General features: G+C 41.4%; 1 protein-coding gene across 4 annotated transcripts in view; it reads left to right on the top strand.

Moving 5' to 3' along the window:
- Positions 1-14,095, top strand: part of Scm (Polycomb protein Scm) — a 181,766-nt gene that overhangs the window by 55,400 nt on the left and 112,271 nt on the right. For all 4 annotated transcript variants that reach the window (XM_068366558.1, XM_068366560.1, XM_068366559.1 and 1 more), the window contains exon 5: positions 7,040-7,155. In XM_068366558.1, coding sequence (XP_068222659.1) covers positions 7,040-7,155 — 116 coding nt within the window. The remainder of the gene's footprint in view (positions 1-7,039; positions 7,156-14,095) is intronic.

Raw genomic sequence — 14,095 nt, 5'->3', positions numbered from 1 at the left:
AGAGCCCTGAAGTTCTACCTGGACAGAACGAAAGAATTTGCGAGGCAAGTCTGAAGCTCTTTGGTGCTCGGTCAAGAAGCCCTCATTACAGATGTCAAAGAATGCCCTTTCATTCTTCATCAGACTTTTAATAAGAGAGGCTCATGCACATTGCAGTGAGGCAGACCTAAACCTTTTAAAGGTCAAGACGCACGAAGTTAGAGCTGTAGCAACTTCAGTGGCCTTCAAGCAGAATAGATCGTTACAAAGCATTATGGACACAACCTTTTGGAGGAGTAAATCTGTGTTCGCTTCACACTATTTGAAAAGTGTCCAGACTCTTTATGAGGACTGCTACACTCTGGGACATTCGTTGCAGTGAGTGCAGTAGTGGGGTAAGGATTCACTGCTACATTCCCATAATCTTAATACCCTTTTCTTCTCTTGGAACTTTTATTTGTTTTTATGGTTGCTTCTGGAGATTGCCACAGTCTTCCGCAATCATTGATTTTAGTCAGGTAGTCAATTTGTTCCTTGAGAGCGCCCGGAACTGGGTATTGAAGGAGGTCCTGTCACATAGAGGTATTTACACCGGTTTGACAGCTCCTAGAGGTCTTCAGCTCCCTGGGAGGATCGCTGGATCTCATAAGGAAAGCGGACATAATGAGGCAGAGAATCATTGAAGCCAGCTTCCTTATCAGGTACGAACCCTTAAGCTGGTTTTTATTGGGAGCGATCTAAAAGAGCTAGGTCCAAAAGAGCTAGTACAATTGAGCTAGTGCGACAAAATATCTAGTTCCATAATAGCTAGTACCAAAATTGCTATTGTGACAAAATAGCTAGTAGTACATTTGAGCTGGTTCAAAAAGAGCTGTTAACCAAAATAGCTTGTTTTGAGAAAATGTATTGTTGCTAAAACTGTGTGTGTGTGTGTGTGTTGTTTACGTTGATTATTTACAGCAGAACAGAATTTAATCAATATTAATATAAAACTTTATTGCATAAAACTTTATCACATATCAATAATTGTTTCAATTAACACACTTCATTATAGAAATAGATAAAAAAACAGAAGTCATCGGTAGAAATTAAGTAGAAAAATAACTAAAAATGTTAAAAAACAAATATTTTTAAATTAGCAAGTTGATCAAGCATATGCTGGCTTGCAAATATGATTATTCGGTTTGAATCGCTTGTTTCGTCACTCAGTAAGAAGGGTTCTGCATTCCGTTTATAGTAAAAGTTTTAAATTCTTCTGGAACTATCAATTCGTTAATTGATAAAGGTTCTGGAAAATGGCCTTCAACCTTACGTTTTTGGAGCGCTCTTTTTTTAGGGACATTAGCCATTGCTTCTTTATCCAGCTCTTGTACTACAGTAGCAATAACTCTTCGTGGTGGTGCACTACAATTTGAAGCCTGCTCATTCATTTTCCCTAAAGCAATTCTAACACTTTGCCTCGTGGGATCTGGGGCATGATTATGTTCTTGTCCAATTTTTACTTCACAATTTTCTTGGTAGTTCGGCGTAGTTTTTAATGTTACTCTACAATCCTTCATTAAACATCTCCAGTTCTGGCTGGTTTTGTTCATTGTATTTTTTTCGGTACAAATATCCATCTTATCTAAGTAAATCTTTTCCTTTCTGGGACTTTATAACTTCCATGATGAAGGGTGGAATACTACTGACTTTTTTCTCCATAGATAAGAAAAAGATTAAAAGAAAAAAATGAAGTAGAAATAACTCCATTTTCTTGAAACTAGTTATTTTGGTTAACACTTCTTTTTGTACCAGCTCAAATGTATAACTAGCTATTTTGTCACATTAGCGATTTTGGTGCTAGCTATTATGGAACTAGCCATTTTGTCGCACTAGCTCAATTGTACTAGCTCTTTTGGGCCTAGCTTTTTTGGACCTAGCTATAATGTCGCATACTCATTTTTATTAACTCTTAAGTAGAATTCCAACAATATTGGCTGTCTCTGACCCTCCACCAAAGGTGTTAATCAGCTATATATATAACTACCGGGTAAGTTATATGTTTGAAAATGATTTTCATTATAAAATAAATTTTTGAACATACTTACCCGGTTGTTATATATAATTTAATTCCCACCCTCCTCCCCTCTAGAGACTATGGGCATGGATCTGAGGAATCATGGAATGGTTCCAGGTATCTCGCTGGGGGGCGCGTAGGTGGTACAGCTGAATATCCAATCGGCGATTGGCGCGAGTTTTGAAATTTCTGCCATGACGTCAGGGACGTAAGCTATATTATATAATTACCGGGTAAGTAAGTTCAAAAATTTATTTTAAAATGAAAATATCATTTTTTATTCACTTCACTATTAATGAGGTTCAGAGTTCAACTGGTGTTTTGTGCTGTATTATGTTGGTGTTCCCATTCCAATGTAAGCCCTTATATTTCACATTTGATAGGACAATTCATGTGATATGTTGATTCTCTGTACTGTAGTAGTTATCAGAGTGTAGGGAGGTACCGGTTAATTTCTTGAATACTGGACAGTTTTTTATACAATAGTTGATGGCTTGAGGAGATAACACTCCTGCAAAATAGAAAAGAGAATACAGTAACTTGAAAGTCCTATATCTCAAGGTGGGTTTTCTGATACTCATGATTCTACAGATTTTGACTAGTGAGCATTCTCCTAAGCCAAACTATAAAATGAATTTTTTTTTTTTTAATATTACAGAACACATTTTTCATATACCAACCTATTAATTATAAGTTGCCTTATCTGTCATGAGATGGTTTCCAGAAACTCCATAATAATTCAAAACAAATATTCACAACTGGTCAAGTACCAAAGAAGTAACTATGCTTCGGAATCACATTCTGTTGGGGTTTTGTAGTGTGTGTGTGATGACATGTTTCTGTATTACAGTATAGACATATTTTGTTTATAACCACCCTTTAATAATTAGTTGACTGAATAGTTATTGATACTGGGATGATAAGAGGAATACCTCTTGACATTGGTGCAGATTTCATAATGCAGGAGAAGAATTACAAAAATGATTGGGTGACAAAGACTGTAGGAGGGCTTGTCGTGCGGGTAGGGAGGCATGATTAGTAATTTTGGGAAACATCCTAAGGATTGAGAATTCACTCCAGGGTGGTCTTTCTACTTCTTGATCCGTTTGTAAGTGCCATAGGTTGAGGAAAAGATTAAAGGTTGCCAATAGAATAAAGTGATTCTATGCCTGTCCATTGTAGCATTTGTCCAGCAAATATGACTAAACCCAGGCATTAGATTTCTCTTTGTGCATCGTATCTCACAATCAAGATATGGCTTACAGTGCTGGTGTCTTCATGTTCCTGCCCTGAGAAAAGTAGACTATTTCAAGTGATTAATGGCCAGGAACTGGGTATAACAAGGACCTTGTGAGCTTTAATAATTGGGATTCACATCTAAATAGAATGAGATGAAGGTGGATTTTTTCCATTTTTTAACACTGAATGGTTGACAACTCCACCAGTGCTTTGCAGTAATTCTAAATTCCATATTCCTTTTGTTTGTATAATGTGTTGTGATTAGAGACCTATTGAGTTAAAGATTACACTTCTTTTTCAATGGGCCTGCATATGCTCTTAATGATTACATGCCTCAGCATAGTGTTCTTTTAGAGACACTTTTTACCTATTTCTGCTGTACGTATATTAATAGCCAGAGGAAGGAAACCCTGAAATCCCTTAGTCCTGTGGAGCTACTATCTCAAGGACTTGATGAACATATGCTGATTCACCTGCTTCTAATGCTATTAAGACTGAGATTACTAAAGAGTGATTTATGACATCTGAAAGACATGCAGCTAGTTGTGTGATTAATGATGATAGAGTATGCAGTTTTCTATCTTTTAAAAAGACTATAATACCATTTAAAATACTTTCATAGTGGCTAGGCCAGTTATGGCATTAGGTACACAAAATGCGGATCATAATCGCCCCCCCCCCAAAAAAAAAAAAATTCAATAGAACAATAAGTGCAGTAATTACCAACAAATCTAGAAGCCATCCCTTATACAGTAATCACTAATATTGCTGTTCCTATATGTATACAAACCTTTTGTCCTTTAGAATAGGGAATGTCTTTAGTGGAACTGGAATGCCGTTGAAATCTTTAACGAGGTAGTTAGCTACTGTACAGCTGGTAAATGCGGGTGTGTGGCCCTGCCGACCCTCCTATTAAAGACTTCTCACTTTGTCTTCGGCTGCAACGAGTACAGACATACTGTTGCGTCGTATCCAGGGCTGTTTAATCTTTTTTTTTTTTACCTTTTATGCTGAGTGGTTGATAATGTGAGTGTTAATAATGGAACGAAGGAAGAATGGGGGTGTTAGACCTGCATCATTTTATGTCTAAACTGGCATTAGGCACACTATTTAGGATCGTAATTTTCTGCAATTATCCAATTTTAACCGAGTATAGATCGTGAACACCCTCTAGGCGGGCATTTTTGGTGAGGTGTGGGAAGGCTAGATCAATTTCGCATTATTTTGTTAAGGCCATAAATTGGGGGAGAGATTGTTTAGCAATTTGCTGTAGTCTACGGCTCTGGCATATGCCTGAGAAGTACAATTTAGGAGCAGGTAGAACTCTGATCTAAATTCAGGTTTTGTGGAGTGTGAAGTGATCAGTGCATTTCAACATGTTGGAACCTCTCTCTTGCAAGCTGCCAACAGTGAATTGCCCAAGGAATTGTTGGCATTACATGAAGAAACTGCTTCCAAAACCACCTCACATGAGTTTTGAGTCTACTTGTCCTTTTTTTTTTTCTTTTTAACCAATGGATAGTGGCTTGTTTCAGCAGGCTCCTCCGATAAGGTGAATTTTGGATTTTCTTTGAATAGGCTCATAAAGTCCAGGAATTACTCTTACTATGACCTGCAAGCGTCAATGACAGTTTTATTGTTGATCAAAGCTGCTGACTTCAGCTTGCCTAGAATATAGTATGTTGGGCTGCAAGGACAAAATGCATACTGAGGCCTGTAGCCTTGGGAGTAATTATATCTTGGAAGTAAATAATTTAATAGGTGGGGAAGACACTTTTAAGGTAGTTTATTTCATGTTTGCACTGGTGATCATCTATCATAAATGTTTGACCATTTTCTCAAAAAAGAAGAATTTATCAAATCAGTCCAAGGTTCTAAGATCTCAGGGATCCCATTGGGAGAGAAGGCTAGTAAAGTCCTTTGAAGTGTTGTATCTCGCTACACTTTTATAACATTAGCCAGGTGGTGGAAGACTATATTAATATTGAGGATTTTCCCAAAGATCAACCCATCCTCTATTTTCTGAGGAATGATTATCTTATGTATAAGAGGAACTTTATGATAAAATCATTCAAATTGATTGAGTTTCATATATAGGATATCCAGAATAAATATTTGTTATATAAGAACATACTTTTTGTACTAGGTCTGAGAGAATAAAGAATTTATTTTGTTGGTCTGGGGTATCCTGTTATGAAATATGAATGTAATTTTGCAAGTTTGGATACTCAACTGTCATCAATATTGTATTATCATGTTAGCCATACTTGTAAAAAGTATGTTATATTATATCTTGCTGTTTAGACCTGATTGCTGCTGGTATCTTTATTTTACATTGTTTAATGGGTTGTCGAGTTGTCAGACCATGATGTTGACAACAAATGAATGTACAGTGTGCAGTAGCCGTTTTTTGTCCTAGTTATGTTCCAAATCAGATTTGTAAGGTCACAACTATTGGGCTAGTTTTGAAACCATGCCAGTAGTCACCAACAACTTTAGAAGTTATCTTAACATTTTCAGACAGGAATCATGAAATTTGATTTTTTTATTTCATATGCAAACTTTAGTTTCAATAAAAGCTCCTCATCCAACCTCCCATAACAAACATAACTTATTTATAAAGAGTGATGAATCCAGTTCTGTGAAGGGTTCCCCCTTCTTCTGACATCCTTAACTGGTTGTTAGTGATGATAAGGGAGTTTGAAATGGGTGGCAGGTTAAGATGTGAAATAAAGGCATATTGTGAATAAGTGGTTAGTACATATGAAATCTGAAAATTTTATGAATAAATTTTAATTCTGTAGTTTTTAGACAGTAGTCATGTTTTCCCCTTTTTTTTAAAGTTATTCAGTTCTTTTACTTGGCTAGAATATGGTTGTAGCATGTACTTGTAGATTGAATGCTTTTGCCCTTGTAGATTGTACGCTAGTATCTAGAATGTTTTGCTTTTGATCAGTATTGTAAAGTGTGAAAGTTTATGCAAACCTGCTTATCCATGTAGCTTTTGAACCAGTCTGTTGTTGTTGACTTTTTGTCACCTGAATAGTGAAATAAGAGCCTTGTATTAAGTTGTATCAGTACTGAGAAATTCATTTTAGGTCACATAGGAGGAGGCTGTTAATAACCAAAAACCATCTAATTGATTATCTTTGTTATCCACTTTAGCTTTTTTAAAACCTTGTAGCTGTTGTAGAAAACTAATATCATTAGTGATGCAAGACAAAAAAAATGTCATAAACTAAGAATGAAACTAGCAATACAGTCACTAAGAAGCATTGGAGAGAATGTAATGTCGATTCTAACAAGATATAAATGAAAAAAAGGGTCTCAACATCAGTGTGTGCTTGTGTGTGCAAAGAAGTTTAGGTTGGACTATCATTTGTTGGGTTTAAAATGCGAGACTAGTTCTTTTCAACATATGACTCACTTTGCCTTTAGACCATGAAAAAACCATGTTCATAGCGTTGGGGCTGTAGTTTTTATTTGTGTACTGTAAAAGCTTTTTGTCAGTGCAGTGGTGCTCATATTAGAACCGTGGAAAAGGTAGCTATCCTCACTTATATAATATCATTTGCACTCTTCACAACAGATGGTATTGAGCGTGTTCACATAAACTGGAGTTTCTAGATTTTTTTTCTATTTGGCATTTTTCCTAAATTATTTTGAGGTTTAATGGGGTCAGAAAATAAGCATGTTGTAATTCCTCATTCCAGTTTATTTTCTGAGATATTTTGCTTCAGAGTGAAAATGTATAATGTCTTATAGGAAGGGGTTTGAGTGCTGCTGCCTTAGCCCAGATAGAAGCTGCAGCCGAGTTTAACTGGGACATCTACCTCAAGGAAACCAGCACCGTACCGGCACCTGCCAAATGCTTCAAACAGGTATTATTCTAAATTCTTGAAATGACCTCCCTTTGTGTAACTTCACTGTATTTGATTCTGCTGTTTTGAGAGATGTAACACTAAGATTTGATATGCAGTACGAAGGAAACATGAGGGAAGTACAAAATTTTATAAAAACTTTGAATAATATACCGAACATACTGAATGCCATCCTTTAGTACACTACACATTTAAGGAGTTTGTTGATAAAAGAAACTAGAAATTTCTTGTTTGGTGACACAATTCTTATCTATATTAAGGTACCGTTTGTATTTGTACATGCACAAATAATTTGTTATTCATCCACTAAGATAGTAGGCTGTCTATATTATTAGTAGATAAACTATATAAAGGTCATTAATTTTATCTTTTGAAAACCAAACAAATATCTTTGTGTTTGAAGGATACCAGAAAATAACTGGAAACAGTTTTACCTAATTGTAATTGTAAGAGTTTGCTTTGGTTTTAAAAGTTATCTTGTGCCATCTCTTTGTTTTGGTTAAGATTTTTTCATTCACAGGGATTAAATTTTTTAACATCTTTTTTTTATTTTTTATTTTTATTCAAGTTGATGGTTCCAAGTCCAAAACAAAGACACTGTTATTGCCTGCTATTCCATCTTGAAATATTTTCATTTTTTCTTTGTATTGGTAGTAAGTTATACCCGAGTTTGAATATATTTGGTAATTTGTAGATATATGTTCTTAATTTTTGAGACATTTCCTTTCACCTGGGCAATCGTGCATTCTGGACCACCCTTACACTTAGTGGTAGTTTCAGTTTATTTCCTACGTGTGTATATAGCAGTCTACATTTGGAATTGTGCTTATTATGCTCTTTGATTTGTTCCTACGCATATGCATATATGAACCTCTTCAATATATATTATCAGAGAAAGGAAGAAAGAAATTCGTTCATGGATCGTATTTATTCTTAAAGAATAGACAATGGAATTAAGACACTGTATGTGTGATGATTATCACAAATAAGTACTGGAATGGCCATTGAATCCATAGCATGGTAATTGGTTAAGGACAGTTGTCATGATGGGTAAGCCCCGTTCATTTGCCGGTCACAGAATACCCCTTTTGTCATTGGTCGCTGTGCTCTTATCTCAACATTTGAATCTTTTCTTACAATTGTTTGTGATGTGTTGGTTTTTTTATTTTTTATAATATTACCCCGGTTTATGTTGGGTTTGTCTTTCGTCGGTCATCCTTTGATATTAAATGGGGAAAGAAAATTCGAGTTTCACTTTTTTACAGTACGTTATGTTTTTCACATTGTTGAGCCATTGTGATAAGATATAGAAGAAAATTTTTAATTTTATTTATGAAATTGTTAAATGCATATATGTTCGTTCATTATGGAAAGAGAATATTTGTTCCTACACTTGATACAAACCCTCATTCTTTACTATAGGAGATATTCTAGCGTGAGCTGGAAAATACAGCGGAAAAACCTTAACAAGGTCGTTAACGACCGGCAGGTAGGCTAGTTACCCACCTGTTAGTGGTGGGGGGACCGCGGTCGGTAGCTGCTGTTTACTTTCAATCGATTTCTAGCCGTCGCCAGTGGTAACACCGCTGCTCCTGCTTTTATTTGACTGGCAGACTAGCCTTTCTTTTTGGGATTTTTGATTAATCCTTTTTTCTTTTTCTTTGTTAGATGTGATGTCCTCTCTTATGAGGAAGTGTTCCGTGCACCTTTGTCGCCGCTGGAGGTGGATCCTCTTTCCCTATGCCTTGGGTACAGAGATCATAGGTGTTCTGAAGGCTCCCCCTGCCAAAAATGTAGAAGTGGTCGCCCTATCAGTGGGAGAAGTTCGAGAGAGGTAGAATAGGAAGTCCTAGAAGGATTCTTTACCTCCAGGATTGCCGTCGATAAGGAGTCACGGACCTCTTCTTCGGCCTCTCGATCTCTCCCTTCAGACTCTTCCTCTCTTCCTTGCCTGCCTCCCTCCGGGGGGGGAAGTCAAGGAAGAGTGGCACCATTGATTTAACCCCCATTCCTCTTGATCTGGCGGATCACGTTGCCTCCCCCAGTGGGGCAATAATTTCCGCCACCGGGAATGACTGGTTCCATTCCAGATCATGTACGAGCAGTATGGCCTGCCCTTGGACTTCCTGGTTCTCCTTCGGAGGAAGTTTGGAACCAGTTCCTCGCGGGCAAGGTAGTGCCTCAGGTCCCTTCTCTTTTGGAACCCTCAGGAGTACCGGACTTCACCTACCTCCCATCAACTCAGTCGGCGCCCATGGAAGTTTTAGTGGATATAGTAACTAAAGCTCCTGCGGCGCCTACTTCACACTCCGTTGCGCATCTACAAATTACAACGTCGCAAGCGCAAACATAGCAAGCGCAAACATAGCAAGGGCAAACATCACAGTACCTCCTCCTGCTCCTCCTCCTCCTCCTCGCCCTCTTCGGAGGCTAGGAGGGAGAGAGAGAAGAGGAAAAGGAGAGCTCGCTCTCCTTCACCCAGACGTTCTCGCTGGAGACACAGGCGACATAGGAAGAGACATCCTCTTCCTCGCCTTCTATCTCTTCACGAGATGTCTCGCCGCAAGACTATAAGCGCTCTCGTCACAAACATAAGAAGAGCGCTTCCTCCTCGTCATCACACTCTTCGGAGGTCAGGAGGGAGAGAGAAAAGAGGAAAAGGAGAGCTAGCACACCTTCACCTAGATGTTCTCGCTGAAGAGACAGGCGATAAAAGAGGAAAAGGAGAGCTAGCACACCTTCACCTAGATGTTCTCTCTGAAGAGACAGGCGATATAGGAAGAGACATCATCGTTCTTGCTCTTCCTCGCCTTCTGTCTCTCCTCGAGACGTCCCGCCTCTAGACTATAAGCGCTCTTGGCACAAACCTAAGAAGAGCGCTCCCTCTCGTCATTGTTCTGCCTCGCTGTCATCTTTCTCTTGCGAGGGATCATCTAAGAAGCCAGGAGCGCAACCAAGGGCAAAGCACGTCCTGACCTCGAACCCTCTTCATCGCATAATAGTTTGAGGGTCTCCGTTCGCTCTAGAAAAGTCAGAAAGAGCGCTTCTCCTTGCTTTAACTCCCTATCTTCAGAGAAGATCGCTCTCACCTTCGATTTCTCGATCTCTGACCCTTTGGGGTCTCGTGACAAGGTAACTTCGATTTCCCGGTGCGCTATCCCTTCGTTTTCTCGCAACTCAAGTTGCTGAAACTTTGGGCTCTCGTGTATTTAGTCACGCTAACACTTTGGTGTCTCGTGACAAGGGAAACTTCCGTTTCCCGTTGCTCTTGCCCTTCGGGTTCTCTCAACACAACCTCTAGGGGCACACACGATCACGCTGAACCTTCCGGTTCTCGTGAAACAAGTCACCAAGAGTTTTACTCTTATGACAGAGAGTCTTCGGACTCTTGTCGCGCGGAGTGTTTGCGTGCGCTCAACCAACACTGCGCCCATGACCATCAAGAGTTTTACTCTTATGGCAGAGTCTTCAGACTCCCGTCACACAAGGTGTTCGCACGCAATTAGCGCTACATACGCAAATCTCCGGTCATACACTTGCGGGGTCAATCCCTCGCTCTCGTGTTTCAGACAGGACAACCTCCCCAGTTTCTTTGCTCCCTAATGAGTTAAGGATTACGAGTCTCTCGAAAACCTCGGAAGAAGATGCAGAGGTTCGGCCCTTCTTCTCTTCGGTTGAGAGCAGAAGGAAAAGGGGAAACGTGTTAGAGAAGCTAAAAGAAAACACTCAGATAGCAGCGACGTAGAACACAATGCCGATGGCTTCGGCCGCTCTGTTCGTTCGTTATCCTGCGCTTCATGTGGCAACTCATGAGCTGCCCATGTTACGAGGTAGCACTCATTGTCAACCTGCAACTTGATCAACTTGTTGGGAAGCACAGATTGCTGCCAGGAGGTTCGTCTCCAGGGGTTGGAGAGCCTCCCCTTACGAGGGAGTGATAACCTTCCTCGGAATTGGGCTGCGTGAGAGAACCACCCCCCTTCCAAGGGAGGGCTTCCCCACTTTACCCATTCAGCAACCTTCCCTCCTTCGTGAAGAGTTTCGGACAGCTCGACGAGTTTTGCCTCTGCCATCTCGTCCCCGAAGACTGTGCTTTCTCCCCTTGAGCCGGGGAAAAGCAAGTCAACGGCTTGTTCCTCCTTCGAGGGGAACTTCTCTCTCGTTCGCGAGAGAGATTATTACGCCTACACTTTTTTCCCATAAGAGCTGGGAGAAAGCTTGTCTTGGGCGATGTCCTCCTTCGGGAGGACTTCTCCCTTGTTCGCGAGAGAGAAATTATTACGCCTACACTTTTTCGCCATAGAGCGGGGAGAAAAATTGCCTTAGGCGATATCCTCCTATGGAAGTACTTCTCCCTCGTTCGCGAGAGAGTTTATTACGCCTACACTTTTCCTCATAGAGCAGGGAGAAAGCTTGTTTTAGGCGATCTTCTTCGGGAGAACCTTCCTCCCATTCACGAGAGAAGACTTGTAGGAGTTTGCTGATCCACGCTCCTCCCCCTTACGCTTTTGGTTTTCCTCCAGAGGCGGAGCGAGAGCCTTGTCTTAAGTGACGTTCTCCTTCGGGAGAACAAACCTACCCTGCGGAGGAGTTTTCTTCATCCCTGACGTTCTCCCCGTTGTGTTGTAAGGAGACGTCTTTTTGAACCTACTGGTTCTCCTCACGTTGACCCCTTGGGGTCTCGTGACGATCACCCTTTCGGCGGGCGTGATCGGGAGCCTTTGAACTCTCGTCATGTTGATCCTACGGGCTCTCATGACCTTAGGAGTCCTTCGGGCCTCTGTCGCGCTGGACTTTCGAGTTCACACGACTTGGAACCTTCGAGTTTCAGTTACACTGAGTCGTCGGGCTCTCGTAACAATTAGCACAGAGTGTCCGCGCACGCATGCAATTTGCGCTATGCACGTGACCATCGTCATCAAGAGTTTTACTCTTATGACAGAAAGTCTTCCGACTCTTGTCAACGGTCTTCGCCATTACTTCCAGACACTCCGACTTCTACCGTTCTTTCCCTTTCGATAAGAAAGATGCGAGGGGTAAGACATAAGGTTTGTCTGCTACTCGCGTCTCCACTTAACCTGTAATAACACGCGAGGAATTAGCGCAGCCTGAGGATTCCTCGGAAGAGCTGCCGTCGAAGGACTTAGAATCCTCCTATTTAAGGACTCTAAGAACTATGTGTAATATCTCATGCCTCGGCGATTTTACATTTGTCTCCTAAACCTATTGGTGCTCCAGCCTTAGACAGGCTATGACGTCCACCCCAAACCCTAAGACCAGAATTGATCTTCTGGCTGTGGCTTGATTGGTAACGTCTCTGACTGGTGTTTGACAGTCTGGGGTTCGATTCCCGCTCTGGCTTGTTTGTGCCATTAGTGTCTGCAACCTTACCATCCTTGTGAGCTAAGGTTGGGGAGTTTGGGGGAGCCTATAGGTCTATCTGCTGAGTCATCAGCAGCCACTGCCTGGCCCTCCCTGTTCCTAGCTTGGATGGAGAGGAGGCTTGGTCGTTGACCATATAATATATGGTCAGTCTCTAGGGCATTGTCCTAACTGCTAATGCAATGTCACTGTCCCTTGCCTCTGGCATTCATGAGCGACCTTTAAACCTGGTCTGTTCGCCCTGCAGGCTGTCTGAGGAGGTATCGCTGGTGGTCGCGGGAGAAACGGGTTTCCTGAAGTCTCAGGAATCCAATAAATTCCCGTTTGAGACAAAAGCCCTTTACGAGATCAGAGACGTCAACCCTCCTCTGATCTTGGATCCCCTCACGGCGAGGCTCACACCGGGCTAATCCTCGAAGAGACACTCTACTCTTCCAGGCTCTTCTCAGTCACAGAAGCCTCTGCAATGGAAGCAGCTTCAATGTCTCTTCTAGAGGCTCCTTCTTGGCTTGACACGTGGTCTGGTACAGTTGGCTACCTTGCGAGCCACGAGGACTTGTCAAACCAAGATTCCATGCAGTCCCTATAGGAAGTCCTAACTGCTGGGGCCAAGACAATAGACTTCTTAACCACTACAACAGCGAGCATGTGGAGCAATTGGGTTCTCAAAAGGAAGGAATCAGTAGTTCCTAGACTTCCTTTTTGTACCTCAGTGAGGAAAAACTCCTCTCAGTCTTGGCGATTAAGGGCTATCATTCAGCCTTGAGTCTCATCTGTAGACTAAAAAGGGGTTGACCTCTCCCCCTCAGAAGACATCACCTAGGTTGATTCGGGGTTTTGAGTGATCTTGCCCCCCAGTTGAGATTAGACCATCACTGTGAGACGTGTCTTACGTTCCCTGAAGGGGCTGCCCTATGAGCCCTTAAGGGCCTCAGGCTACTTTCTGAACCTTAAGACCATCTTCCTTGTACCTCTGTCCTTGGCTAAAAGGGTCAGTGAGCTACATGGTCTGTCTTACGTCGTCACCCATTGTAGGGGAGGGGGGGGGGAGTGTCTCGCAACTTCGTACCAGGCTTGGTGGCTAGACTTGTAATCCTTCATCTACCGATGAGAGATTTCGAGAATTTCAGTTTTCCAGCCTCTATAAGGTAACACAGGATACAGACCAGTCGTTACTATGCCCAGTCAGGGTGCTAAAGAAATACCTGAAGCGCACCAGACCTTTCAGACCACGTCTCCGTCATTTCTTCCTTAATACCAACAAGGTAAAGAAGAGAACCTCTCACAACACCATCCCTTTCTGGCTCAAGAAAGTTATTGCGAGGTATTTTCACAGAGACCCAGAGGCAGCACAACCCAGAGCCCATCAAGTTAGGGGAGTGGCTGCCTCACTGGCATTTAAGAGAAATTTCTCAGTCTCCCAAGTCTTAAGTGCTGGGATCTGGAAACGCCAATCTACATTCACCGCTCGCTATTTGAGCGACGTGACACATAGGTCTCTAGACTCTTTCTATAGGGCCTATTGTGACAGGTCAACGGGTGCTGTACCTACCTTACG

This window comes from Palaemon carinicauda, chromosome 44, assembly GCF_036898095.1.
Source record: "Palaemon carinicauda isolate YSFRI2023 chromosome 44, ASM3689809v2, whole genome shotgun sequence".
Taxonomy (NCBI): Eukaryota; Metazoa; Arthropoda; class Malacostraca; order Decapoda; family Palaemonidae; genus Palaemon; species Palaemon carinicauda.
The sequence above is the reverse complement of the archived record's forward strand: the minus strand, read 5'-3'. Positions and strand labels throughout refer to the sequence as shown.